The 27817-nt window shown below is 62.3% G+C and overlaps 1 protein-coding gene across 1 annotated transcript in view; it reads left to right on the forward strand.

Annotated features, from left to right (window-relative positions):
• The first annotated feature begins 555 nt into the window (after positions 1-555).
• The window catches only part of MUC2 (mucin 2, oligomeric mucus/gel-forming), a 31850-nt gene continuing 4588 nt past the window's right edge, over positions 556-27817 (forward strand). The window contains exons 1-36 of the mRNA XM_067747884.1: positions 556-631; positions 1740-2010; positions 2797-2911; positions 3201-3297; positions 3372-3481; positions 3640-3850; positions 4038-4163; positions 4648-4765; positions 5129-5267; positions 5356-5463; positions 5552-5621; positions 5765-5902; positions 5997-6161; positions 6630-6724; positions 8100-8226; positions 8612-8867; positions 8995-9047; positions 9166-9266; positions 9654-9805; positions 10069-10207; positions 10522-10632; positions 10718-10897; positions 11025-11264; positions 11686-11842; positions 12601-12748; positions 13084-13127; positions 13476-13673; positions 14616-14812; positions 19502-19664; positions 23010-23282; positions 23987-24313; positions 24598-24782; positions 25152-25326; positions 25795-26042; positions 26594-26777; positions 27069-27294. Coding sequence (XP_067603985.1) covers positions 556-631; positions 1740-2010; positions 2797-2911; positions 3201-3297; positions 3372-3481; positions 3640-3850; positions 4038-4163; positions 4648-4765; positions 5129-5267; positions 5356-5463; positions 5552-5621; positions 5765-5902; positions 5997-6161; positions 6630-6724; positions 8100-8226; positions 8612-8867; positions 8995-9047; positions 9166-9266; positions 9654-9805; positions 10069-10207; positions 10522-10632; positions 10718-10897; positions 11025-11264; positions 11686-11842; positions 12601-12748; positions 13084-13127; positions 13476-13673; positions 14616-14812; positions 19502-19664; positions 23010-23282; positions 23987-24313; positions 24598-24782; positions 25152-25326; positions 25795-26042; positions 26594-26777; positions 27069-27294 — 5723 coding nt within the window. The remainder of the gene's footprint in view (positions 632-1739; positions 2011-2796; positions 2912-3200; positions 3298-3371; positions 3482-3639; positions 3851-4037; positions 4164-4647; positions 4766-5128; positions 5268-5355; positions 5464-5551; positions 5622-5764; positions 5903-5996; positions 6162-6629; positions 6725-8099; positions 8227-8611; positions 8868-8994; positions 9048-9165; positions 9267-9653; positions 9806-10068; positions 10208-10521; positions 10633-10717; positions 10898-11024; positions 11265-11685; positions 11843-12600; positions 12749-13083; positions 13128-13475; positions 13674-14615; positions 14813-19501; positions 19665-23009; positions 23283-23986; positions 24314-24597; positions 24783-25151; positions 25327-25794; positions 26043-26593; positions 26778-27068; positions 27295-27817) is intronic.

Raw genomic sequence — 27817 nt, forward strand, 5'->3', positions numbered from 1 at the left:
CCTGCGCTCTAGAGCCCGAGAGCCACAACTACTGAAGCCCGCGCGCCTAGAGCCCGTGCTCCGCAACGAGAGAGGCCACAGCAATGAGAAACTTGAGCGCCACAACCAAGAGTAGCCTCCGCTCATCGCAATTAGAGAAAGCCCGCGTGCAGGAACAAAGACCCAACGCGGCCAAAAAAAAAAAAAAAAATTAGATTCCACATTAAAAAAATGGGGGGCCAGGTCCTCCCTGTCCCGGGCCTGGTTCCGCTAGTGGCTGGGAGGGACGGAGGTCTGCCTTGGGTGTGTGTTGGAATCGGGTAATTGGGGCTGCCACATTCTGGGCAGAGCCAGCTCTAACCCGGGAGCAATAAAAAATAAACCTCAGATAACCTGAATCAATATTTCCCCACCAGGGCCCTTGGTGCCCCCGCAGCTGCTTTCCTGACAATCTGGCAGTGCCCCACCCACCCCTCGCCCCTCCCCTGCCCTCCCCACCCTCCGACTGCTCTGCGGGGCCATATAAGGCCCAGACCCCTGCCCCGGTCGCTCTCCCACACCAGGTTTCTGGCCACCATGGGGCTGCCACTAGCCCTCCTGGTGGCCCTCTGCCTGACTCTGACCTGGGCCGGGGGCTCAGAACTCCGGAGAGGTGAGAGGGTGCGGGCAGGAAGACCGGGCGGCCCAGGGCACATGGTCCTGCCTGGGGTAGAGGTGTTTCCCTCGGCCCGGGCTTTGGGGTGGACAGCGTGGGCCAGGCCTCCTGCAACCCCACCCCTGCTGACTTTGGGTGGAGGGATGGAAGGAAGGAAGGAAGGAAGGAAGGGAGGGAGGAAAGAAGGAAGGAAGGGAGGGAGGGAGGAAGGAAGGAAGGGAGGGAGGGAGGGAGGAAAGAAGGAAGGAAGGGAGGGAGGGAGGGAGGGAGGAAGGGGGTCTTGGGTTCCCACCATGCTTCTGAAGGTGATTGCCTGGCCAGAGTGTGTATCCAGGGGACAGTCCCAGGCGGACGCACCGGTCTGGGTGGCTGCCTGTGGGCCTAGGGGAGGCAGGGGCCTGCCAGGAGGGGCGGGGCCAGGGGAGGCCCCCAGTCCCGGTATCAGTACCGGGACTGGGGGTCAAGACCAAGCTGGGCCCTTCAGCAGAGCCAGCTGTTTGGGTCTCTGCTCAAGGGGTGGCTTCAGCCAGAGAAGACCATGCAGATGTAGGATGGGGACATCTCTGTCCCAGCAGGGCACTTGGGGACAGGGTGGTGGCGGGGCTGGGGGAAGGGGGAGCTGGCCCCATACGGATGAACATGACGCAGGTTCCCTCTGAGAGGTCTGGCACAGATCTTCTGCGGGATGAGGGGCGGCTGGAGCGGGGCTGGGGTGCTGGCTGGGGTGTCGATGGACGGAGTGTGGTGGAGACCGGGGTGGGGAGCTGGGCCAGGCTGACAGGGCGCCAGGGAGCCCGACAGCCCCTCTGGCCCTGCTCCCCGCTCAGCACACAGCTGCATCCCCTGCAGGGTCAGGGTGGGAGGGCGCGGCAGCTGGAGACGCCCTTTCAGGGGGCTGAGACTGCGTGGATGGGGTGGCCAGTGTCCAGCAGAGGACCCCCGCAGGACGACCCTCCCTGGGGCCTGGGCCGAGACCCCGACGGGCTCTGAGCTGCTGCGGGGCGCCTCTGGAGGGTCCTCAGAGGGCCGCTGCCAGGCCAGAGCCTCGGACGGACGGGCTTCCTGGCGACATGGGCTGCTCACGTGCCCACCCGCTGCGCCCCAGCAGGCAGGACCCGGAACCACGGCCAGAGCGTCTGCAGCACGTGGGGCAACTCCCACTACAAGACCTTCGACGGAGACGTCTTCCGCTTCCCCGGGCTGTGCGACTACAACTTCGCCTCTGACTGCCGGGACACCTACCAGGAGTTCGCTGTGCACCTGAAACGGGCCCCCGGCCGCAGTGGGGGCCACCCCCAGGTCGAGTACATCCTGCTGACCGTCAAGGGTGATGCCATCTACCTCACCAGCCAGCTCGCTGTGGTGAACGGCGCCGTGTGAGTGGCCAGGCAGTGTCCCTTCCCACGTCCTGTGAGCCAGTGCCCCCGCTTGCCCTCCCTTCCCCCACCTCCCCCCACTGCCCCGCCGGCTAAGAAGGAGAGTGTTGGGGAGAGAGCTTTATTACCAGTGAGTCTCCTCCAGCCCCGCTGCTGGCAGCCCACCAGGCTCTGGGCTGGACCGTGCTGGGCAGGGTGGCCTGGCAGCCCAAGCTAGGGTTACAGGAGCCCACGGGAGGCCCGTTCCTCCTTCCCCCACGTTGTCCCGCGTTGTCTCAGGAACAAAGGGGCCCTGAGCTCATTGCTGCCCCGGGCGGGCGGGGGTTGGGGTGCAGGGGGCGTCCCCACCTGCAGGGTTTGCCCTTCCCCTGCTCCAAGGGATTTTGATTCCCCGAAGCCCAGGCTCAGAGCAGGGGGTGCGAACAGGGCCCACAGGGGCAGCGTGGGGTGGGTGCGGCGCCTGCCCTGGGCGATGGGGTGGGTGGGGCCTCTCCAGCCTGGCCCCCCTCCTCCCAGGGCTTTACGGGCTCCCTGGGGGCCCTGCCCAGAGCAGAGCCCAGGGAGGGGGTGTGGAGAGGGCGTTGGGCCGGCGGGTGTGGCTCGGCCCGGAGGACCTAGCCAGGCAGGTGGACAGGGGCTGGGCCACGGCTCGAGTGCCCCCAGAGGGTGGCCACACTGCTTGTGGCTCCGGATGGGAGCCAGCCACCCCACCCACGCCCCCAGCCTCAGCCCCTCTGCCACGTGGGTGCTGCGTGGGCCGGCGTGACCCCGGTGCCCATCCCCCAGGGTCAGCAGCCCGCACTACAGCCCGGGACTGCTCATCGAGCAGAATGACGCCTACACCAAGGTCTACTCCCGTGCCGGCCTCATGCTCATGTGGAACCGGGAGGACTCAGTCATGGTGTGTCACGGGCCTCGGGGACCCCAGGGGACCAAGAGGGGGTCTGGGCGGGCTGGGGCGCTGTGTGGCCTTTGGGCGGGTGGAGAGGCTGGAGGCAGAGCGGGGGTCAGGCGGTCCACCCCGTGAGGGGACCCTCTGGCCCGGGGTGGTGCTGGCCCTGCCCCTTCCCCCGCCCCCTCCCCCCAGCTAACCCCAGCTCTCCCACCACGGCTGACACCCGTTCAGGCAGGGTTCTGAGGCTGACCTGGCTGCCCCACGGCCTGCTCACTTGTCTCCCTTCCCCGGACAGCTGGAGCTGGACAGTAAGTTCCGGAACCACACGTGCGGCCTCTGCGGTGACTACAACGGCCTGCAGACCTACTCTGAGTTCCTCTCCGATGGTGAGGGCCTCCTCGGGCCTTGGCGGCTGGGCTGCGGGCAGGCTCCCCGCCCGGCCCCGCTGAACGGCTGTGCCCCCCAGGCGTGCTCTTCAGTCCCGTCGAATTTGGGAACATGCAGAAGGTGAACAAGCCTGAGGAGGTGTGCGAGGGCCCCCAGGAGGTGCCGACCCCCGCGTCCTGCTCTGAGCATGTGAGTCGCTGGCCATTCGGGGGGGAGGGGGCCGTGGGAGCAGAGCCTGCACCTCCCCCCAGAGCCGTGCCCGCTGGCCTCTGTTGGGGACCCCGCGCCCGCCCCGGTGGTGCGGAGGGGAGAGGAGGCCGTGAGCAGCCCCATTCACTGCCCGCCAGCGCGCCGAGTGCGAGAGGCTGCTGACAGACACGGTCTTCGAGGACTGCCGGGACCTGGTGCCGCTGGAGCTGTACGTGCAGGCCTGCGTGCAGGACCGCTGCCAGTGCCCGCATGGCGCCTCCTGCGTCTGCAGCACCATCGCCGAGTTCTCCCGCCAGTGCTCGCACGCCGGTGGCAGGCCGCGGAACTGGAGGACCGCCTCGCTCTGCCGTAAGTGCCGCGCGGGCAGGAACCAGGGGCACGTGGGGCATGATCCGCGGGGAGCGCGGTGCCCTTTGCGCCCTGGACTGGGAGCCATGCTGTGCCCAGCTCAGCTGGGGCGCGAGGCCGGCACGGACCCTTCGTGGCACCCGCTGCGCCCTGCACTCGGCTCAGGGGCCTGCCTCTGCCTGTCCAGCTAAGAGCTGCCCCAGGACCATGGTTTACCTGGAGAGCGGCTCGCCCTGCATGGACACCTGCTCACACCTGGAGGTCAGCAGCCTGTGTGAGGAACATCGCATGGACGGCTGTTTCTGCCCAGAAGGTGAGTGCTGGGGACGCACGCAGGCAGCGGAGTGGAGAGCGCTGCCCTGAAGCACCGCCCGCCGCCTGTGCCTGGCAGGACGGCCGCCTCGCTGCCTGGGCCTCGGCTCTCAGCCATGCTGAGGGAGAGCGACAGCTCGGGGCCCTGCAGGGACATCGGGGACAAGGTCCAGGTAGAAGGGCTACAAGGGCTGAAGACCCCCCAACATACACACAGCAGTGTCACCTTCCTGCTCATCACCCGTGGACAGACCTCCTCCTGCCTAGCCTGTGGCTCTGAGCCTGGAAGCAGGTCCCTCTGATACAGTGTGGGGACCACAGTTGTCCCCAAAGGACCATAGGTGTCTGTGGCTGGGAGGCCTGGCTGGCAGCACCCCTTCAGGGAGGCCGGCCCCTGGCTGTGGCCCTGGAAGCGGCAGCCCCGCCAGGGGGGACGCTGGCGCTGTTCGGGCCGGCTGAATGGAACATGTCCCGCGCTGTCCCAGGCACTGTGTACGATGACATCAAGGGTGACGGCTGCATCCCTGTGAACCAGTGTCACTGCAAGCTGCATGGACACCTGTACGCGCCTGGCCAACAGATCATCAACAACTGCGAGCAGTGGTGGGTCCCGGAGCTGGGGTCCCGACGGGCTGGGGTCCAGCGGGAGGGGAGTCCAGCGGGAGGGGAGTCCAGGTGGGCTGGTGTCCCGACGGGCTGGGGTCCAGGTGGGCTGGGGTCCTGATGGGCTGGGGTCCAGGTGGGCTGGGGTCCCGACGGGCTGGGGTCCCGACGGGCTGTGGTCCCAACGGGCTGGGGTCCAGGTGGGCTGGCGTCCCGATGGGCTGGGGTCCAGCGGGAGGGGAGTCCAGCGGGAGGGGAGTCCAGGTGGGCTGAGGGTCCCAGCGGGAGGGTTTCCAGGTGGGCTGGGGGTCCCAGAGGGCAGGGGTGGCGGTCGAGCCTGACCCTGGCCCTGTTGCCCTGCAGTGTTTGCAACGCCGGCCGCTGGGTGTGCCAGGACCTGCAGTGTCCCGGGACATGTGCCCTGGAGGGCGGTGCCCACATCACCACCTTCGACGAGAGGAAGTACACGTTCCACGGGGACTGCTACTACGTGCTGACCAAGGTGGCTGGCACCCGGGTGGGCATGTGGGTGGAGCTGGACCCCTGCCCCACCCGCTGTGTGGCTGCAACGCCCTCTGCCCTCCCCGCAGGACACCCATGACTCCTACGCCGTCCTGGGCGAGCTGACCCCCTGTGGCTCCACCGACAAGCAGACCTGCCTGAAGACAGTGGTGCTGCTGGCTGACAACAAGAAGAACGTGGGTGCCCCTGCCCCCTGCCCTCCCAGCACCCCCGGGGGCCCCAAGGCCCTTCTCAGCCCCCGTGTACACTCGGCCTTGCCCACAGGTGGTGGCCTTCAAGTTGGACGGCAGCGTCCTGCTGAATGAACTTAAGGTGAACCTGCCCCACGTGACGGGTGAGTCCAGCTCCAGGGCGCCCATGCCGGGGAGGGGGCGGGGTGGGGGGAGGAGGGGGGAGGGAGACGGGGGAGGGGGATGGGAAAGGAGGGGAGCCCTCCCCACGAGCCCTCCACGGCCCTTCCCCTCCCCTGCCTTGCAGCGAGCTTCTCCATCCTTCAACCGTCCTCCCACCACATCGTCGTGACCACCGCCTTCGGCCTCAGGCTGCAGGTCCAGCTGGTGCCGGTCATGCAGCTCTTCCTGACGCTGGACCATGCCGCCCAGGGGCTGGTGCAGGGTGAGCGGCCCCGCCCAGCGCCCCCCACGCAGGCCACCCTTGGGCCTGCGCACTCTGACCCCCGACCCTTCCCAACCCTGTCCTGGCCCCTCAGGCCTCTGCGGGAACTTCAACGGCCTTGAAGGTGACGACTTCAGGACGCCCGGTGGGCTGGTGGAGGCCACGGGCGCCGGCTTCGCCAACTCCTGGAAGGCCCAGTCGAGCTGCCGCAACAAGCTGGACTGGCTGGATGACCCCTGCTCCCTCAGCATCGAGAGCGGTGAGGCCTGGCCGCTGGGGAGCTGGCCCGGCGCACACAGGGCTCCTGGTGGGACGCGGTGGGCGGGTGTCGTGTGGAGACAACAGAGCCAGCCGTCCACCTGCTGCCGTCTGCCTTGCGGCTGGTTTATGGTGGCCCACGGTGGCAGCCTGCCCAGTGACATGGCAGAGGGGCCGGGGCTACTAATCGCAGGCTGGTGGCCCTCATCTGGGGGCTGGCCTGGTGCCTTGACAGGACACCCTAACACCTGCCAGGTCACCTGCCACGTCCACGAGGTGGAGAGAGGAGAGGGGTGGGAGCCCTTGCCTTACAAAGGGGCACCGTCCTGTGCTGACCTGCCCTGAAGGGAGGGGCTTGGGCTCGGTCCACCGAGGGGACAGTGTCTGCCCCAGCCTGGGCGGCTGGGCAGCCTGACCTGGGGGACTTGTGGGAGGGGCCGTCCGCACTGACGGGCTGAACCCTCTCCAGCCAACTACGCCGAGCATTGGTGCTCCCTGCTGAAGAAGACAGAGAGCCCCTTCAGCAAGTGTCACTCTGCCGTGGACCCAGCTGAGTACTACAAGGTGGGCGGCCCCCGGCACTGCCCTCCCCGCTGCCTGCGCGGCTCCTGTGCGAAACGGCCCCCGGCACTGCCCTCCCCGCTGCCTGCGCGGCTCCTGTGCGAAACGGCCCACGGCACTGCCCTCCCCGCTGCCTGCGCGGCTCCTGTGCGAAACGGCCCCCGGCACTGCCCTCCCCGCTGCCTGCGCGGCTCCTGTGCGAAACGGCCCCCGGCACTGCCCTCCCCGCTGCCTGCGCGGCTCCTGTGCGAAACGGCCCCCGGCACTGCCCTCCCCGCTGCCTGCGCGGCTCCTGTGCGAAACGGCTGCGTGTGTGCAGAGCACATGTGTATAGCTGGGTCTGTGTGCACAGCACATGTGTATAGCTGGGTGTGTGTGCACAGCACATGTGTATAGTTGGGTGTGTGTGCACAGCACATGTGTATAGCTGGGTGTGTGTGCACAGCACATGTGTATAGCTGGGTGTGTGCAGAGCACATGTGTATAGCTGGGTGTGTGTGCACAGCACATGTGTATAGCTGGGTCTGTGAGCACAGCACATGTGTATAGCTGGGTGTGTGTGCACAGCACATGTGTATAGCTGGGTGTGTGCAGAGCACATGTGTATAGCTGGGTGTGTGTGCACAGCACATGTGTATAGCTGGGTCTGTGAGCACAGCACATGTGTATAGCTGGGTGTGTGTGCAGAGCACATGTGTATAGCTGGGTCTGTGAGCACAGCACATGTGTATAGCTGGGTGTGTGCACAGCACATGTGTATAGCTGGGTCTGTGAGCACAGCACATGTGTATAGCTGGGTGTGTGTGCACAGCACATGTGTATAGCTGGGTGTGTGCAGAGCACATGTGTATAGCTGGGTGTGTGCACAGCACATGTGTATAGCTGGGTGTGTGCACAGCACATGTGTATAGCTGGGTCTGTGAGCACAGCACATGTGTATAGCTGGGTGTGTGTGCACAGCACATGTGTATAGCTGGGTGTGTGTGCACAGCACATGTGTATAGCTGGGTGTGTGCAGAGCACATGTGTATAGCTGGGTGTGTGCACAGCACATGTGTATAGCTGGGTGTGTGCACAGCACATGTGTATAGCTGGGTCTGTGAGCACAGCACATGTGTATAGCTGGGTGTGTGCAGAGCACATGTGTATAGCTGGGTGTGTGTGCAGAGCACATGTGTATAGCTGGGTGTGTGCAGAGCACATGTGTATAGCTGGGTCTGTGAGCACAGCACATGTGTATAGCTGGGTGTGTGCAGAGCACATGTGTGTAGCTGGGTGTGTGTGTGCACGGGCGTAAGTGCTGCGTGTCTGTGTGCTCACACGGGCGTGATGTCCCCCAGCCAGCTCTCCCCGTTCACTGCCCTGTTTGCCCCCACAGAGGTGCAAATATGACACGTGCAACTGTCAGAGCACGGAGGACTGCATGTGCGCGGCCCTGTCCTCCTACGCCCGCGCCTGCACCATCAAGGGCGTCATGCTGTGGGGCTGGCGGGAGCGCGTCTGCAGTGAGTGCCAGGTGTCCTGGGCCCGGGCCGGCCTCCAGGTCGCTGCTGTCCCAGGTGGCAGCTCACCCTGGCCGTCGAGGGTTGAGGGTGCAGGGGGCCGACCTCACTCCCAGCTTCCCCGGCTAGGAAGCAGCAGGAAACCAGCCCTGGGCCACTCTGCTTGCAGGGAGGGGCCTGGAACTGTGGCCACGATGCCTTAGCTCAGAGGGGAGGTGCATGCTGGGGGCTGGGGCACCTGTGTGGCCAGGGGTCCCGGGGTGACTGCCCTTGTTGGCCCCCTGGCTGGGTGGGTGTCCTGGCCAGATGTGGGGCTCGGGGCTGGCTTTCGGGGAAGGGAGCTGCGGGCCGTCCTCCCGCCCCTCAGGCCGGCCCCTCCCCTCTGCAGACAAGGACGTGGGCTCCTGCCCCAGGTCGCAGGTCTTCCTGTACAACCTGACCACCTGCCAGCCGACCTGCCGCTCGCTGTCTGAGCCTGACACCCACTGTGTCAAGGGCTTCGCACCCGTGGACGGCTGCGGCTGCCCCGACCACACCTTCCTGGACGAGAAGGGCCGCTGCGTGGTCCTGGCCAAGTGTTCCTGCTACCACGATGGCGTCTACCTGGAGGCAGGGAAGACCATCCTGAGGCAGGAGAAGCGATGGTGTGTGGCCTGGGGTCAGGGAGGGAGGGCCGGCTCTGCTGGGGGCGCCCACACCCCCGCCCAGTCCCACAGAGCCACTGGGCCCGCCCCCGAAGGGCCCCATTCACCCCCCACCTCTCCCTCACAGCGTTTGCCAGAACGGGAGGCTGCACTGCCTGCAGGTCAAGCAGCCCTACCAGGGTAAGTGGCTGCTGCCCTGTGCATGGCCTGCCGCCCCCCAACCTGCTCCCCCTCCATCGCCTGCGCGAGCCCCGCACCCAACTTCACCTGAGCTGATGTGGCCCCTTCCGTCCCGCAGGCTGCCCGGCCCCGAAGATCCATGTCGACTGCAACAACCGGACGGCGCTGGCCACCCGGAACCCCAGGCCCGTCAGCTGCCAGACGCTGGCTGCCGGCTATGTGCGTGCTGGGCGGGGGCGCTGTGGACGGGGGTGCAAGCGGGCTCCCGTACGGCCGGTCCTGCGGCTCTGGTCCCTAGGTCCTCTGGACACATGCGCTTCGCCGGCCCTCCCCGTTCCTCGTGGGAGGTGACCACCTGTGGGTCCCCACCCAGACCGCTGAGGGCACAGGGACCAGTGTAGGGGCCCCTGGCAGGCTGCTCTCCCCCATCTCCCAGCCCAGTGGTGAGCCCGGGGGCAGGGCTCCGGAGGCTGGACCAGGGAGAGGCGTCAAGCGTCAGAGGGTGGGGGGGCGGGGCAAGAGGGGTGTCTGCAGCAACAGAAGAGGGGCCAGCCACCCTGGGCCTGGCACCTGATCCCCGAACCCCGCTCTCCAACCGCCCGCCAGTACCAGATGGAGTGCATCAGCGGCTGCGTGTGCCCTGAAGGGCTGATTGACGATGGCCGGGGTGGCTGCGTGGTGGAGGAGGCGTGCCCGTGTGTGCACAACAAGGACCTGTACTCCCCCGGGGACAAGATCAGGGTGGACTGCAACACCTGGTAAGCACCCTGGCCCCCGACCCCCAAGCACTCCGTGGGGAGCCGGCCCTGGACCACAGGCCTCCTCCACGGGGGTCTCCTCCGCGGGGCTGGCCGGGGTCTGCAGGGCCCTGGCCTGGGTGGGCGCTGGGATAGGCGGGCCTGGAGGTGTGCTCTGTGAGCTGCTGGAGGGCTTTCCGCACAGCGCCAGGGTACACGCTGAGCAGGGGTGGGGGACCTGGGCCCCTGCAGCCCCTCCAGGCCCCCCATCTCGCTCTCCTCAGCGCCTGCCAGAAAGGGCGCTGGGCATGCACCCAGTCCGTGTGCCACGGCACCTGTGCCATCTATGGGAACAGCCACTACATCACCTTCGATGGGAAGTACTATGACTTTGATGGACGCTGCTCCTACGTGGCCGTTCAGGTGAGGCCGAGGGCATGGCCAGAGCCTGCCGCTGCTTCGTGGCCCCTGCGCTGCTGGCCCTGGGCTGCTCCAGACCAGTGAGGAGGCTCCGAGTGGAGGGGTCTGGGGCGGGACGGGAGCCCTTCCGTGGCCCTCCCATTCCAACCCTCCCGTGGGTTCCGGGGGTGTGGGGTGCAGAGGGGCGTGTGTGTTTGGGGGGGTTAAGGCCCCTCTCAACAGATGAGGGGCTGAGGCTCGACCAGGTCCAGCTGGGGGGAGGTGCCCAGGACCCTCATGGCCGGGCCGGCCTGGCTCACGTGCCCGTGGGCCCCCAGGACTACTGTGGCCAGAACTCCTCACTGGGCTCCTTCAGTGTCATCACCGAGAATGTCCCCTGTGGCACCACGGGCGTCACCTGCTCCAAGGCCATCAAGATCTTCCTGGGGGTGAGTGCTGCCTTCCCCTGGGCATGCATGGTCCCTTGGGGACCCTCAGACCCGGCCAGTGACGGGGCCTCTCCCCTGGGCACAGAGGACGGAGCTAAAGCTGGAGGACAAACACTGCATGGTGATACAGCGTGACGTGGGCCACCATGTGGCCTACACCACGCGGGAAGTGGGCCAGTACCTGGTGGTGGAGGCTAGCGTCGGCATCCTCGTCATCTGGGACAAGAGGACCAGCGTCTTCATCAAGCTCGCCCCCTCCTACAAGGTGCGCAGGCGCCTGCCCGTCAGCCAGTCCGTGCCTGTGCTCCCCCCGGGCCCCCCAGGCTCGTGAGCGGTCAGCCCCTCCCGCCTGCGAGCCCCCGGCAAAGCCCCCGGCCGGCTTGTCTCTGCAGGGCACTGTGTGTGGCCTGTGTGGGAACTTTGACCAGCGATCCAGCAACGACTTCACCACGCGGGACCACATGGTGGTGGAGAGTGAGCTGGACTTCGGGAACAGCTGGAAGGAGGCCCCCACCTGTCCGGACGTGAGCGCCACCCCCGAGCCGTGCGTCCTGAGGCCGCACCGCCTCTCCTGGGCCGAGAAGCAGTGCAGCATCATCAAGGGCCCGGTCTTCGGGGTCTGCCACAGCAAGGTGGGCGGGGAGTGGACGAGGGCGGGGCCGAGGGCGGGGCTGCGTCAGCCTGTGCCATCTGTTCTCCAGCTTCAGCTCCATCTTCTGTGTCCTTTGGACACGTGACCAGAGGTCCAGCCTTCCCTCTGAGACCCCTGGTTGGACCCCCGGCCTCTGGACCTTCCAGGGAGGGAGAAAGGACACAAGCCCCTGAGGCCCAGATGGCCCTTAGCTCCCGGCAGTGGTGGGGGGAGGTGGGCAGGGTTGGGCAACCGTTGCTGGACCTCCCCTGCCAGCCCCACTGGGGGGCTAGGGCTGGGTGACCACACCCTGTCCCGGGCGCAGAGTCGGCCTTGGGGTCCCGAGCTTCCTGGGCCACAGGGGAAGGCCTGTCTGCATGAGGGCGGTGTAGACACCGGGCACATGGAGGCTCCTCCCCTAGGTGGACCCCAAGCCCTTCTACGAAGCCTGTGTCCACGACTCGTGCTCCTGCGACACGGGCGGGGACTGTGAGTGTTTCTGCTCTGCTGTGGCCGCCTACGCCCAGGAGTGCACCAAGGAGGGGGCCTGCGTGTTCTGGAGGACGCCCGAGCTGTGCCGTGAGTGCCCGCCTGTCCTGGGCCTGGGGTGCCAGTGTGGCGGGCCGGAGGCTGCTGCACCGGGGGATGGGGTGTTTGTGACCCCCCCCGCCTCCCCCGCCCGGCCTCGGCCCTCCCCGAGCCTGACCCCCCTCCCCCCTCCCCCAGCCATATTCTGTGACTACTACAACCCCCCGAACGAGTGTCAGTGGCACTACGAACCCTGCGGGACCCACAGCTTTGAGACGTGCAGGACGATCAGCGGCGTTCACTCCAACATCTCCGTGTCCCACCTAGAGGGTGAGGCGCCCTGTGGGGCCCGGGACCCTGCGTGCCAGGGTGGGCCAGGCTCGCCGCGCTGACAGGGGGCTGGGAGCCTGAGTCAAGACCCCGCCCTAGAGGAGAGAGGCAGAAAAGGGGCAGCTTAACACGCCACGTAAGGTCAGGAGACCGTGTGAGGTCGGGGGCGAAGCTGCTGTGGGGAAAGAGCAGAAGAGGGCGAGGTGGGGGCTAGGGAGTCCTCTGCAGCGTCTGTGAGCCGAGAACACGGAGATCTGGGGAGGGAGCAGTGGGCGTGCCCCCCAGGAGGCTGGGCGGGGCCTGGCTGTCCCTTTGGCCACAGGGCCGTGTCAGGGCCCCAGGAAGGGGGCGGTGTCCAGGCCCCTGCCTTCCCAGAGGACATCTGGAGAAGAGGACCTGCCAGGGTGGGGAAGATGGGTAGGGTCTGTGGATGTGGGGTCCTCTGTGCCGGTCCAAGCCCAGTGCCCTGTGCCCACCAGGCTGCTACCCCCGGTGCCCTAAGGACAGTCCCATCTACGACGAGGACCTGAAGAAGTGTGTCACACAGGACCAATGCGGCTGCTATGTCAACGGCACTCACTACGCACCCGGAGAGCCTGTGCCCACGGAGCAGATCTGCCACTCTTGGTATCTAAGCTCACGTCGCAGGGGCCCCGGGGGAGATCAGTGCACACGCACACACGCACCCACATCCACGCACACACACTGGCACACAGTGCTGTTCATGTACACACATGTGGACACATGGCCGCTCGCACACAGGAAACACGGGGAGGGGAGAAGTGGGCCCTCCTTCCTTCTGCTCCCCTTGCCTCGTCCCCTCTCTGCCCACAGTGGGAACCCAGGCGGGGGCTCCTGGACTCAGCCTTTGGGGTAGCGCCCTGAGGCTTTGGGCCGGCGGCAGAGGCGGCTGGGAGAGGCCAGTGTTTCCTCGGGCCTGCAGCCTTGCTCTTGCTTTTCAGTGTGTGTCACAACTCCTCGCAAGTTGTCTGCCGGCCGGAAGTAGGTAAGCTGCCCGCCCCTGGACGGTCCTCCTGGCCCTCCCCCTCCCCCTTTTCTTCCGTGTGGCTTCCCTGGGGCTCCCAGCTCAGATGTGCCTCTGATTCGCAGCAACCCCTCGGGCTCACCTGAATGTTTGTATTTCTCCTGATGGGGAGCAGATGCCCCATCTGTGGTGTAGCTTCTGTGTCCTGATGGGCACCGCTTAGGATTCTGGGAATGGGGTCCTGACGGGCACTGGTTTGCCAGTGGTTGGAGGTGGGGGAAACCAGTCTTCCCCTTATTGGGACAGACTGAGGAAGGCCTTGTGTGTCTCTGTCTTGTTCCTGACGTGTTGACGTCGGCCTCCCCCCAGGGAAGAATGTCACCTCTAAGAAGGACAGCCCCTTCTGCTACTGGGTGACCTGTGGCCCCAACGGGACGGTGGAGGAGCACTTCGGCATATGCGAGCCCACCCCACCACCCTCGTCCCCCTCAACACCCGCCACCACCACCTCTGTCTCCCTCATCACCCCCTCCACCACCACGAGCACCACTCTGACCGCCAGTACAGGTAAGGTCTTCCCCTGATCCCAGCAGGGCGGCCTTTCTAGGTAGATGGGTGTGATGCCGACATGCCTCTCAACTCAGGGAGTGTCCCCTGCCTCCCAGCATCTTGACCACACCCCTGAGCCCAGATTGCAGCGATGGCGACTCGGGGCCGTCTCCCCAGACCCGCAGGAAACTACCCCTAAGGGTTAGAGGAGGCAGAGAGACACCCTCTAGTCCCTGTGCATTTGCTCGGGCTGAAATTGCAGCTACTGCTGAACGAGCCGCCAGCCGCCAGCCACTGGGAAAAGAAACTGGTAAAATTAAAAGGTTTGAAAAACCTCAGAGCTATAGAATGACATTCTCTTCCCCCCCATTTTACTGCAGTGCCATCTCCCTCTTCAACAACTCAGAGTAAGTCACATTGACGGCGTTCCCAATGATACAGGGCGAGGACCTGCAGAAAACTGCTGGGCGCCTCCCTCGAGACCCAGACACGGGGCTGGGCTGGGTGGGCTGGACCAGCGGCTCGCGGACCAAAGATGCTGTATTTTGGTGACTTGATTCCCGATTTGCTGAGCCCAGGGACACGTGCAGGGGACCTGACCAGCTCAGGGTGAAAACATTGGTCAAGAGTCCAGACCAAGTCCCTGCCGGCGCGCTTCTTCGCTGGACTGGGTGGCCCTTTCCTTATTTATTGGTTTGACATAAGGATTTGAAGGTAGCTGAGGAAGGGGTGCTAGGCTGGCGCTCTGAGGCCTGGGTCTGTCACTGGCATGGCATTGGGGTCTTGGGTTTTTAGCTGCAGAAGGAGGGGAGAAGTGGAGGGTGGAAGTTAGGGCTCAGCTTAGAGCCTCAGAGCCAACACTGCGCCCTTTGGTGATGATGGGGACAGCTGGTCCCAGGGGTCTCGGTTCTCCGAGTCCCACAGATCTCCCGAAAGGCACGCCCCAGCCTGGCTGACCAGCGCTGCGTCTTGCTCGCCTAGGGCTATGCTGCTCCTGGTCCAACTGGATCAACGATGACCATCCCAGAATCGGCAGTGATGGTGGAGACCGAGAGACATTCAACCATGTCTGCAGGGCCCCCAAGGATATCGAGTGCAGGGTGGCCATACAGCCGCACCTCAGATGGGAGGAGCTGGGCCAGGAGGCTCAGTGCAATGTCTCCTTCGGGTTCATCTGCAAGAACGAAGACCAGTTTGGAAAAGGACCTTTTGAAGTCTGCTATGACTACGAGATACGCGTCTATTGTTGCCTGGTGACGGATGATTGTCGCACGGACACGATCACGACGCCCACCACAACTTCACCTGGGACTCCAACTCCGACCCCCAGCACCACCTCAACAGAGATTCCAATTCCGACCACTACAGAGTACACAACCGCAACACTCACTACCACCTCAACTGCGACTCCAACTCCGACCCCCACCACAACTGCAACAGAGACTCCAACTCCGACCACTACGGAGACCCCAACTACAACACCCACCACCACTTCCACTGGGACTCCAACTCCGACCCCCACCACAACCACTACAGAGACTCCAACTGCGACCACTCCAGAGACCCCAACCACAACACCCACCACCACGTCAACTGGGACTGCAACTCCAACTCCCACCACAACCACAATAGGGACTCCAACTCCAACCACTAGTGAGACCCCAACCACAGCACCTACCACCACTTCAACTGGGACTCCAACCACGACGCACAGCACAACCACAACAGAGATTCCAACTCCGACCTCTACGGAGACCGCAACCACAACACCCACCACCACTTCAACTGGGACTCCAACTCCGACCCCCACGACAACCACAACAGAGATTCCAACCCCAACCAGTACGGAGACCCCAACCACAACACCCACCACCACTTCAACTGGGACTCCAACTCCGACACCCAGCACAACCACAACAGAGATTCCAACTCCACCCACTACAGAGACCGCAACCACAACACCCACCACCACTTCAACTGGGACTCCAACTGCGACCCCCACCACAACCACAACAGAGATTCCAACTCCGACCACTACAGAGACCCCAACCACAACACCCACCACCAGTTCAACTGGGACTCCAGCTCCGACCCCCACAACAGCCACAACAGAGATTCCAACTCCGACCACTACAGAGACCCCACACACAACACCCACCACCACTTCAACTGGGACTCCAACTCCAACTCCCACCACAACCACAATAGGGACTCCAACTGCAACCACTACAGAGAGCCCAACCACAACACCCACCACCACTTCAACTGGGACTCCAACTCCGACCCTCAGCACAACCACCACAGAGACTCCAAGCACTACAGAGACCCTAACCACAACACCCACCACCACTTCAACTGGGACTCCAACTCCGACTCCCACCACAACCACAACAGAGATTCCAACTCTGACCACTACAGAGACCCCAACTGGGACACCCACCACCTCTTCAACTGGGACTCCAACTGCGACCCCCACCACAACCTTAACAGAGACTCCAACTCCGACCACTACAGAGATCCCACACACAACACCCACCACCACTTCAACTGGGACTCCAACTCCGACCCTCAGCACAACCACCACAGAGACTCCAAGCACTACAGAGACCCTAACCACAACACCCACCACCACTTCAACTGGGACTGCAACTCCAACTCCCATCACAACCACAATAGGGACTCCAACTCCAACCACTAGTGAGACCCCAACCACAGCACCCACCACTACTTCAACTGGGACTCCAACTGCGACGCACAGCACAACCACAACAGAGATTCCAACTCCGACCACTACAGAGACCCCAGCCACAACATCCATCACCACTTCAACTGGGACTCCAACTGCGACCCCCACCACAACCTTAACAGAGACTCCAACACCGACCACTACAGAGATCCCACCCATAACACCCACCACCACTTCAACTGGGACTCCAACTCCGACCCTCAGCACAACCACAACAGAGACTCCAAGCACTACAGAGACCCTAACCACAACACCCACCACCACTTCAACTGGGACTGCAACTCCAACTCCCACCACAACCACAATAGGGACTCCAACTCCAACCACTAGTGAGACCCCAACCACAGCACCTACCACCACTTCAACTGGGACTCCAACTCCAACTCCCACCACAACCACAACAGAGATTCCAACTCTGACCACTACAGAGACCCCAACTGGGACACCCACCACCACTTCAACTGGAACTCCAACTCCGACTCCCACCACAACCACAACAGAGATTCCAACCCCGACCACTACAGGGACCCTGACCACAGCACCCACCACTACTTCAACTGGGACTCCAACCACGACGCAAAGCACAACCACAACAGAGATTCCAACTCCGACCTCTACGGAGACCGCAACCACAACACCCACCACCACTTCAACTGGGACTCCAACTCCGACCCCCACGACAACCACAACAGAGATTCCAACCCCAACCAGTACGGAGACCCCAACCACAACACCCACCACCACTTCAACTGGGACTCCAACTCCGACACCCAGCACAACATCAACAGAGATTCCAACTCTACCCACTACAGAGACCGCAACCACAACACCCACCACCACTTCAACTGGGACTCCAACTGCGACCCCCATCACAACCACAACAGAGATTCCAACTCCGACCACTACAGAGACCCCAGCCACAACATCCATCACCACTTCAACTGGGACTCCAACTGCGACCCCCACCACAACCTTAACAGAGACTCCAACACAGACCACTACAGAGATCCCACCCACAACACCCACCACCACTTCAACTGGGACTCCAACTCCGACCCTCAGCACAACCACAACAGAGACTCCAAGCACTACAGAGACCCTAACCACAACACCCACCACCACTTCAACTGGGACTCCAACTCCAACTCCCACCACAACCACAATAGGGACTCCAACTCCAACCACTAGTGAGACCCCAACCACAGCACCTACCACCACTTCAACTGGGACTCCAACTCCAACTCCCACCACAACCACTACAGAGATTCCAACTCTGACCACTACAGAGACCCCAACTGGGACACCCACCACCACTTCAACTGGGACTCCAACTCCAACTCCCACCACAACCACAACAGAGATTCCAACCAAGACCACTACAGGGACCCTGACCTCAGCACCCACCACTACTTCAACTGGGACTCCAACCACGACCCACAGCACAACCACAACAGAGATTCCAACTCCGACCACTACGGAGACCGCAACCACAACACCCACCACCACTTCAACTGGGACTCCAACTCCGACCCCCACCACAACCACAACAGAGATTCCAACCCCAACCAGTACGGAGACCCCAACCACAACACCCACCACCACTTCAACTGGGACTCCAACTCCGACACCCAGCACAACATCAACAGAGATTCCAACTCCACCCACTACAGAGACCGCAACCACAACACCCACCACCACTTCAACTGGGACTCCAACTCCAACCCCCATCACAACCACAACAGAGATTCCAACTCCGATCACTACAGAGACCCCAACCACAACACCCACCACCACTTCAACTGGGACTCCAACTGCGACCCCCATCACAGCCACAACAGAGATTCCAACTCCGACCACTACAGAGACCCCAGCCACAACATCCATCACCACTTCAACTGGGACTCCAACTGCGACCCCCACCACAACCTTAACAGAGACTCCAACACCGACCACTACAGAGATCACACCCACAACACCCACCACCACTTCCACTGGGACTCCAACTCCGACCCTCAGCACAACCACAACAGAGACTCCAAGCACTACAGAGACCCTAACCACAACACCCACCACCACTTCAATTGGGACTGCAACTCCAACTCCCACCACAACCACAATAGGGACTCCAACTCCAACCACTAGTGAGACCCCAACCACAGCACCTACCACCACTTCAACTGGGACTCCAACTCCAACTCCCACCACAACCACTACAGAGATTCCAACTCTGACCACTACAGAGACCCCAACTGGGACACCCACCACCACTTCAACTGGGACTCCAACTCCGACTCCCACCACAACCACAACAGAGATTCCAACCCCGACCACTACAGGGACCCTGACCACAGCACCCACCACTACTTCAACTGGGACTCCAACCACGACGCACAGCACAACCACAACAGAGATTCCAACTCCGACCACTACGGAGACCGCAACCACAACACCCACCACCACTTCAACTGGGACTCCAACTCCGACCCCCACGACAACCACAACAGAGATTCCAACCCCAACCAGTACGGAGACCCCAACCACAACACCCACCACCACTTCAACTGGGACTCCAACTCCGACACCCAGCACAACATCAACAGAGATTCCAACTCCACCCACTACAGAGACCGCAACCACAACACCCACCACCACTTCAACTGGGACTCCAACTCCAACCCCCATCACAACCACAACAGAGATTCCAACTCCGACCACTACAGAGACCCCAGCCACAACATCCATCACCACTTCAACTGGGACTCCAACTGCGACCCCCACCACAACCTTAACAGAGACTCCAACTCCGACCACTACAGAGATCCCACACACAACACCCATCACCACTTCAACTGGGACTCCAACTCCAACCCTCAGCACAACCACCACAGAGACTCCAAGCACTACAGAGACCCTAACCACAACACCCACCACCACTTCAACTGGGACTGCAACTCCAACTCCCACCACAACCACAATAGGGACTCCAACTCCAACCACTACTGAGACCCCAACCACAACACCCACCACCACTTCAACTGGGACTCCAACTCCGACTCCCACCACAACCACAACAGAGATTCCAACTCTGACCACTACAGAGACCCCAACTGGGACACCCACCACCACTTCAACTGGGACTCCAACTCTGACCCCCAGCACCACCTCAACAGTGACTCCAACTCCAACCACTACGGAGACCGCAACCACAACACCCACCACCACAACAACAGGGACTCCAACTCCGACCCCCACCACAACTACAAGAGAGACTCCAACTCTGACCACTACAGAGACCCCAACCACAACACCGACCACCACTTCAACTGGGACTCCAACTGCGACCCCCATCACAACCACAACAGAGATTCCAACTCCGACCACTACAGAGACCCCAACCACAACACCCACCACCACTTCAACTGGGACTCCAACTGCGACCCCCATCACAACCACAACAGAGATTCCAACTCCGACCACTACAGAGACCCCAGCCACAACATCCATCACCACTTCAACTGGGACTCCAACTGCGACCCCCACCACAACCTTAACAGAGACTTCAACACCGACCACTACAGAGATCCCACCCATAACACCCACCACCACTTCAACTGGGACTCCAACTCTGACCCTCAGCACAACCACCACAGAGACTCCAAGCACTACAGAGACCCTAACCACAACACCCACCACCACTTCAACTGGGACTGCAACTCCGACCCCCACCACAACTACAAGAGAGACTCCAACTCTGACCACTACAGAGACCTCAACCACAACACCGACCACCACTTCAACTGGGACTCCAACTCCCACCACAACCACAACAGAGATTCCAACCCCGACCACTACAGGGACCCTGACCACAGCACCCAGCACTACTTCAACTGGGACTCCAACCACGACGCACAGCACAACCACAACAGAGATTCCAACTCCGACCACTACGGAGACCGCAACCACAACACCCACCACCACTTCAACTGGGACTCCAACTGCGACCCCCACGACAACCACAACAGAGATTCCAACTCCGACCACTACGGAGACCCCAACCACAACACCCACCACCACTTCAACTGGGACTCCAACTGCGACCCCCATCACAACCACAACAGAGATTCCAACTCCGACCACTACAGAGACCCCAGCCACAACATCCATCACCACTTCAACTGGGACTCCAACTGCGACCCCCACCACAACCTTAACAGAGACTCCAACACAGACCACTACAGAGATCCCACCCACAACACCCACCACCACTTCAACTGGGACTCCAACTCCGACCCTCAGCACAACCACAACAGAGACTCCAAGCACTACAGAGACCCTAACCACAACACCCACCACCACTTCAACTGGGACTGCAACTCCAACTCCCACCACAACCACAATAGGGACTCCAACTCCAACCACTAGTGAGACCCCAACCACAGCACCTACCACCACTTCAACTGGGACTCCAACTCCAACTCCCACCACAACCACTACAGAGATTCCAACTCTGACCACTACAGAGACCCCAACTGGGACACCCACCACCACTTCAACTGGGACTCCAACTCCGACTCCCACCACAACCACAACAGAGATTCCAACCCCGACCACTACAGGGACCCTGACCACAGCACCCACCACTACTTCAACTGGGACTCCAACCACGACGCACAGCACAACCACAACAGAGATTCCAACTCCGACCACTACGGAGACCGCAACCACAACACCCACCACCACTTCAACTGGGACTCCAACTCCGACCCCCACGACAACCACAACAGAGATTCCAACCCCAACCAGTACGGAGACCCCAACCACAACACCCACCACCACTTCAACTGGGACTCCAACTCCGACACCCAGCACAACATCAACAGAGATTCCAACTCCACCCACTACAGAGACCGCAACCACAACACTCACCACCACTTCAACTGGGACTCCAACTCCAACCCCCATCACAACCACAACAGAGATTCCAACTCCGATCACTACAGAGACCCCAACCACAACACCCACCACCACTTCAACTGGGACTCCAACTGCGACCCCCATCACAACCACAACAGAGATTCCAACTCCGACCACTACAGAGACCCCAGCCACAACATCCATCACCACTTCAACTGGGACTCCAACTGCGACCCCCACCACAACCTTAACAGAGACTCCAACTCCGACCACTACAGAGATCCCACACACAACACCCACCACCACTTCAACTGGGACTCCAACTCCGACCCTCAGCACAACCACAACAGAGACTCCAAGCACTACAGAGACCCTAACCACAACACCCACCACCACTTCAATTGGGACTGCAACTCCAACTCCCACCACAACCACAATAGGGACTCCAACTCCAACCACTAGTGAGACCCCAACCACAGCACCTACCACCACTTCAACTGGGACTCCAACTCCAACTCCCACCACAACCACAACAGAGATTCCAACTCTTACCACTACAGAGACCCCAACTGGGACACCCACCATCACTTCAACTGGAACTCCAACTCTGACCCCCAGCACCACCTCAACAGTGACTCCAACTCCAACCACTACAGAGACCGCAACCACAACACCCACCACCACAACAACAGGGACTCCAACTCCGACCCCCACCCCAACTACAAGAGAGACTCCAACTCTGACCACTACAGAGACCCCAACCACAACACCGACCACCACTTCAACTGGGACTCCAACTCCGACTCCCACCACAACCACAACAGAGATTCCAACTCCGACCACTACAGGGACCCTGACCACAGCACCCACCACTACTTCAACTGGGACTCCAACCACGACGCACAGCACAACCACAACAGAGATTCCAACTCCGACCACTACGGAGACCGCAACCACAACACCCACCACCACTTCAACTGGGACTCCAACTCCAACCCCCATCACAACCACAACAGAGATTCCAACCCCAACCAGTACGGAGACCCCAACCACAACACCCACCACCACTTCAACTGGGACTCCAACTCCGACACCCAGCACAACATCAACAGAGATTCCAACTCCACCCACTACAGAGACCGCAACCACAACACCCACCACCACTTCAACTGGGACTCCAACTGCGACCCCCATCACAACCACAACAGAGATTCCAACTCCGACCACTACAGAGACCCCAGCCACAACATCCATCACCACTTCAACTGGGACTCCAACTGCGACCCCCACCACAACCTTAACAGAGACTTCAACACCGACCACTACAGAGATCCCACCCATAACACCCACCACCACTTCAACTGGGACTCCAACTCAGACTCCCAGCACCACCTCAACAGGGACTCCAACTCCAACCACTACAGAGATCCCAACCACAGCACCCACCACCACTTCAACTGGGACTCCAACTCCGACCACCACCACTACAGAGACAATCCCCACCACTATCACAACCACTGAGACCCCAACACCAATAACCACCACGACAGTGACCCCAACACCACCACTGACCACCAGCTCCATGGTGACTCCCACTCCGACCCTCACCATTAGCACCACCTCCACTGAGACCCCAACATCTACACCCACCATAACAGAGGCCCCAACTCCAGCATCCACCACCACAGAAATCCCCTCCCCGACCACTGCCACATCCACAGAGACTCCAACCCCACCTCCCAACATTAGCACTACCAGCAGCACATCAAAATCTCTTCCTACGTCTTCCCCTCCAACCTCCCAGTCCACCTATCCCTCTTCCATGGAATCTACCACGCTTGTGACCACTGCCCCAACAATTGTGGAGACATATAGCACACCACAGACCCCAGCGTCGACAGAATCAGCCATCACTACAACAGGAGGAACCACGCCCTCTCCACCTACACCTGGCACCACCCCTCCAGGTACACAGAGACCATGGAACTTGTGTGGTTATTGGTGATGCGCTTACCGTTCCTTCTCCCGCCAGGGGAGCTTTACAACTCTTGGGACTTGAGACAGGTGCCCCCCACCCTACCCAGTGAGAGCGGTCCCCAAGAAGGCTCCAGGAGGGCTCGCCTGCCTCTCCTGCCCCCCAAGTCCCGATGCTGAGTGTTCAGGAAGCTGCTGACCCCACAGTACGTCTCTCCTTGGGCATGGCTGCCTGTGGCCCACATCCCTCAGCCTATGGCTGTAAGATGGGCTACGTGGGCAAAGCCATCCTGAGGGGAGACCACCGAGGCATGTGTGGCCTCATGGGGAGTAGAGGCTGCCAGTCAGGTGCCATGGGACACCCTCCCTCTGTCCCCCCTCTTCCAGCTGCACTTCTCCCTGGGGCTTTGGAGGGCCGCTGGTCAGCCTTTCTTGATGGACCAATGTCCTGTGGCTCTCGTGCTGCCTGGAGCTGGTGCCTCACCCCCGTGGCCCCCCTGTTACATACACCATAGACTGTGGGCCCTGACAGTCTGCTCAACCCTGAGACTGAGGGCTGGGGAAATGGATGTGAGGCCTCCCACGCCAGGTACCACGTCCTTCGAGTGAGCTGCCCACATGCACTTGCCACCAGGCCGCCTGTGCATCTACGATGGGTGGACGCCCTCAGCCCTGACTGCACCCTCCATTCTTACAGGCTCGCCAACCTCGGGTCCCACCTCCTCGAAGACCACTCCCACCCATGGAACCACGACTGGGCCCCCTTCATCCACCACAGGCCCCCCTTCCACACGCACACCCACTCCCGCGACTGTGTCAACGACTTCCACGGGAGCTTCCACACCAATAGGACACTCGTCGACCATGCCACCCACGCCACAGACCACCAGCACCTTGACCTCCAGTGTGACCACCCCTACGGTGATCCCATTAACCTCACCCCACATCACCACGAGCATCGTCCCAGTCACCACCAGCACTCAGAGGGAATGCTGCTATTTAAATAACACGTACTATGCCCCAGGTATCCAAGCTTTTCATTCTGACTCAGGCAATGCAGGCTGGCGGGACTTTGCGTTCCCAGTGCCCAGGGGTCAGTTGAAGGTCTAAACTGGGTGCTTGCTTGGGAAGCTGGATGCCAGCATGGGCGGATGTCTCCATGGCCAGCCCCGTGTGCTGCCACCGCAAATCAGGGCTGAGTGAGGGTGGTGTGGACTTCTCTCTCGTGGCCTCTGTGGGGACCCGCCTGGGTACTCTGGTGGCCAGCCCTGTGTGGTTGGGGTAAGGACTGGGTCTTTCCCCTTGCAGGTGAGCTGGTGTACAACAGCACACATGGGGACACCTGCTATTACGTGAACTGCTCGCTGAACTGCACCCTTGAGATCTTCAACTCGTCCTGCCCATCCACACCCACCACCCAGCCATCCATGACATCCAGTGTGCCGCCCACCACCAAGCCCCCTGCGTGCCTGGACTTCGATCCTCCCAGACAGGTCTGTGTCTGTGGGTGGCTTTTGTCCCCTCGGGCACACCCCCCCACTATCTGGGCATCCAAAGCCCCAGGCTCTACCTTTCTGCTGGTCATGCCCCTGCCCCTATGCCCCACATCCCCAGTTGGGCGAAGGCTTTAGGCAGCTTGCTGGGCTCAGGGTCTGCTGTGGCCCTCCTACCTTCTCTCCCACATGCCCCTTGCTGTAGTGAGGTGGCTGGCTGCCCTCCTGGACGGGGTTGCCCTTCGCCTTCAGCCTCCTGGGCAGGGCTCTTAGGTGCTCACCTGGGGCCTCGCCTGCACGGCCCACCCCTCCTGTGTGAACCTGGGTGCCAGGCTGGTGCCGCTGACCCTGTGCCCTCCCCACCTGCAGGAGAACGAGACCTGGTGGCTGTGTAACTGCACCATGGCCATCTGCAAGTACAACAACACCGTGGAGCTCGTGGAGGTGAAGTGCGACCCCCCACCCATGCCCACCTGCTCCAACGGCCTCATGCCTGTGCGTGTCGAGGACCCCGACAAGTGCTGCTGGCACTGGGAGTGTGACTGTAAGCCCGACGCCGCAGAGACCCACCCCACCTGCTCCCCACTGTGTGTGTGGGGGCTGCAGACCCCAGGCTGTCGTGATGGCTTTGATGGCTGAGCACCCGCGGAGAGCCAGGCCCACGTTTGGAGCAGTTTCTCACGCCTCCTGCTTATTCCCCATCTCAGGCCAGGGGTCCGGGGGGAAGAGAGGGGCTTGCCTGGTGGAGCATGGCCACCGCCGAGGGGCCTGGGGTGGGGGTGGGGCAGAGCTGGAGTTGGAACCGAGGCCTGGCCACTGCGGGCTGAGTGCGGAAGGCACTCTTGGGGCCCAGATGTCCCACGTGCCCCAGGAACCAGACTCCGGGGCTTCCCTCAGTTTCTGCTTGCCCTTCCCACCTGACCCTTGACCCTTGGTCCCTGTCCTTGACCCTGTCCCTGTCCCAGCCCCCAGCCCATGGCTCGGCACTGGCTCACCCCAGCTCCCTCTGCAGGCTACTGCACGGGCTGGGGGGACCCGCACTACGTCACCTTCGATGGGCTCTACTACAGCTACAAGGGCAACTGCACGTACGTGCTGGTGGAGGAGATCACTCCCACCATGGACAACTTCGGGGTCTACATCGACAACCAGCACTGCGACACTGACAGCCAAGTGTCCTGCCCCCGCACGCTCATCGTGCGCCATGAGACCCAGGAGGTGCTGATCAAGACCGTGCACACGATGCCCATGAGGGTGCAGGTACGTTGGCTGGGGAAGGGTGTCCACGGCGGGGCGCACTGATGTGGGCTCCCTTAGCCGGTGGGAGGCTGGGCTTCCTCCCCCAGAGCCAGGCTTGGAGAGGGCAGGGCGGCGCTCAGCGGACACATTTCTGTGTCTGGCCCTCTGGAGGCATTCAGGGACCTCTTGACCTCCCCCTCTCATGCCCCTGCCACCCACCCTGGGCACAGGTCTCTGTGGCAGAAGCCCCCTCCCTGAGGACAGGGGTGAGTGGGGAGGGGCCCTGAACACACTGCACGGAGTTGTTGGTTCCCGTGGCCCGGGGAGTCCTACCCCCTGCACGGGGGCCCCCAGGTCTCCGGGGGACTCTGAGGACAGCGGCCCTGCCACCTTGCCCCTGAGACGAGTCAGGACAAGGATCAGAAGAGGGAAGGGGGAGAGGGACGGGCAGAGATCCCTGCACTGGGCGCTCAGCCTGAGGACAGGCGGGGGAGGGTGACCCCAGGTGCCTCCGGAGGCACAGCTCGTCCCGCCCTGCTGGCCTTCCCTGACCCCAGATGTCTCGGCCACAGGTGCAGGTCAACAGGCAGGCCGTGGCGCTGCCCTATAGAAAGTACGGGCTGCAGGTGTACCAGTCAGGCATCAACTATGTGGTGGACATCCCTGAGCTGGGTGCCCTCATCTCCTACGACAGCCTTTCCTTCTCCATCCGGCTGCCCTACCACCGGTTCGGCAACAACACGAAGGGCCAGTGTGGTGAGCCTCTCGCCCCCCGTGCGCTGCCCCAGGGAGGGTGGCCGGGCTGCGGCTGGCTGCGGGCGCCTGCCCCCACGGCTGTGGTTCTCAGCGCCGTGCAGGCCCCCACTGCCTTATTTGGGCTGGGCTCCTGTGGGAAGCCAATAGGAGCCTAGTCTAGTCTGTGCCCTTGGCCCCGGCCAGACGGCCACCAGGGACCTGGGCTGGGAGGGGCTGGGTCCTGGGGGCTTTGCCCAGCCTGCTGGACGGCTGGGCTTGGCTCAGGGACACGTGGCCTTCCTGCCGACACAGGCACGTGCACCAACAGCACCTCGGATGACTGCATGCTGCCCGGTGGGGAGGCCGTTGCCAGCTGCGAGGTCGCGGCTGGCCACTGGGTGGTGAACGACCCCTCGGAGCCGCAGTGTCCCCACAGGGGCTTCACCACCGAGCGCCCGGCCGCCTGGCCGTCGGTGGGCAGCAGCACAACCACCGGGACACGCTCTCCGTCTCCGCTCTGCGAGCTCATCAAGGACAGGTGATCCCGGCCCGGGCCCAGCTGCACCCCTGCTGGTCTGTGGAGAAGAGGCCACAAGGGCTGAGCCTGGGGCTGGGGAGGCAGAAGGAGGTCACAGTGGGGCCCAGGACTCGGGCTCCTGATTTCCATGGGGCTGAGTGGCCCGTAAGGCATCCCTGTGCCCTTTGTGACCCCCCCATCTCTCCTGCCTCCTGGGCTGGTGCAGGGGCGGTTGGGCTTGAATCCTGGGTAGAGACTAGTTGACTCGGGACAGAGTTCGCATCCAGGACTGATGCTGGGGAGGGGTATTTGGGCTTAGACAGAGAGGGGGCGCTCCCAAAGCTGGCATCCCTGGGAGCGAGCAGCTTGTCCCCAGAGGTGGGCGAGGCGGGGCTGGGAGGTTCCCTGCTGGTGTTGCTGGAGGGGGGTCTTGGCACCCCGTGGCCGTTTAGACACGAAGCTTCCATCTCCGGCCCGAGCACAGCGCCTCATCCTCGGGCCACAGTGCTGGCCCCCCTACCCCAAGGCCAGCCCCGCCGCTCTG

The sequence above is a fragment of the Pseudorca crassidens genome, chromosome 9 (assembly GCF_039906515.1).
Source record: "Pseudorca crassidens isolate mPseCra1 chromosome 9, mPseCra1.hap1, whole genome shotgun sequence".
NCBI lineage: Eukaryota > Metazoa > Chordata > Mammalia > Artiodactyla > Delphinidae > Pseudorca > Pseudorca crassidens.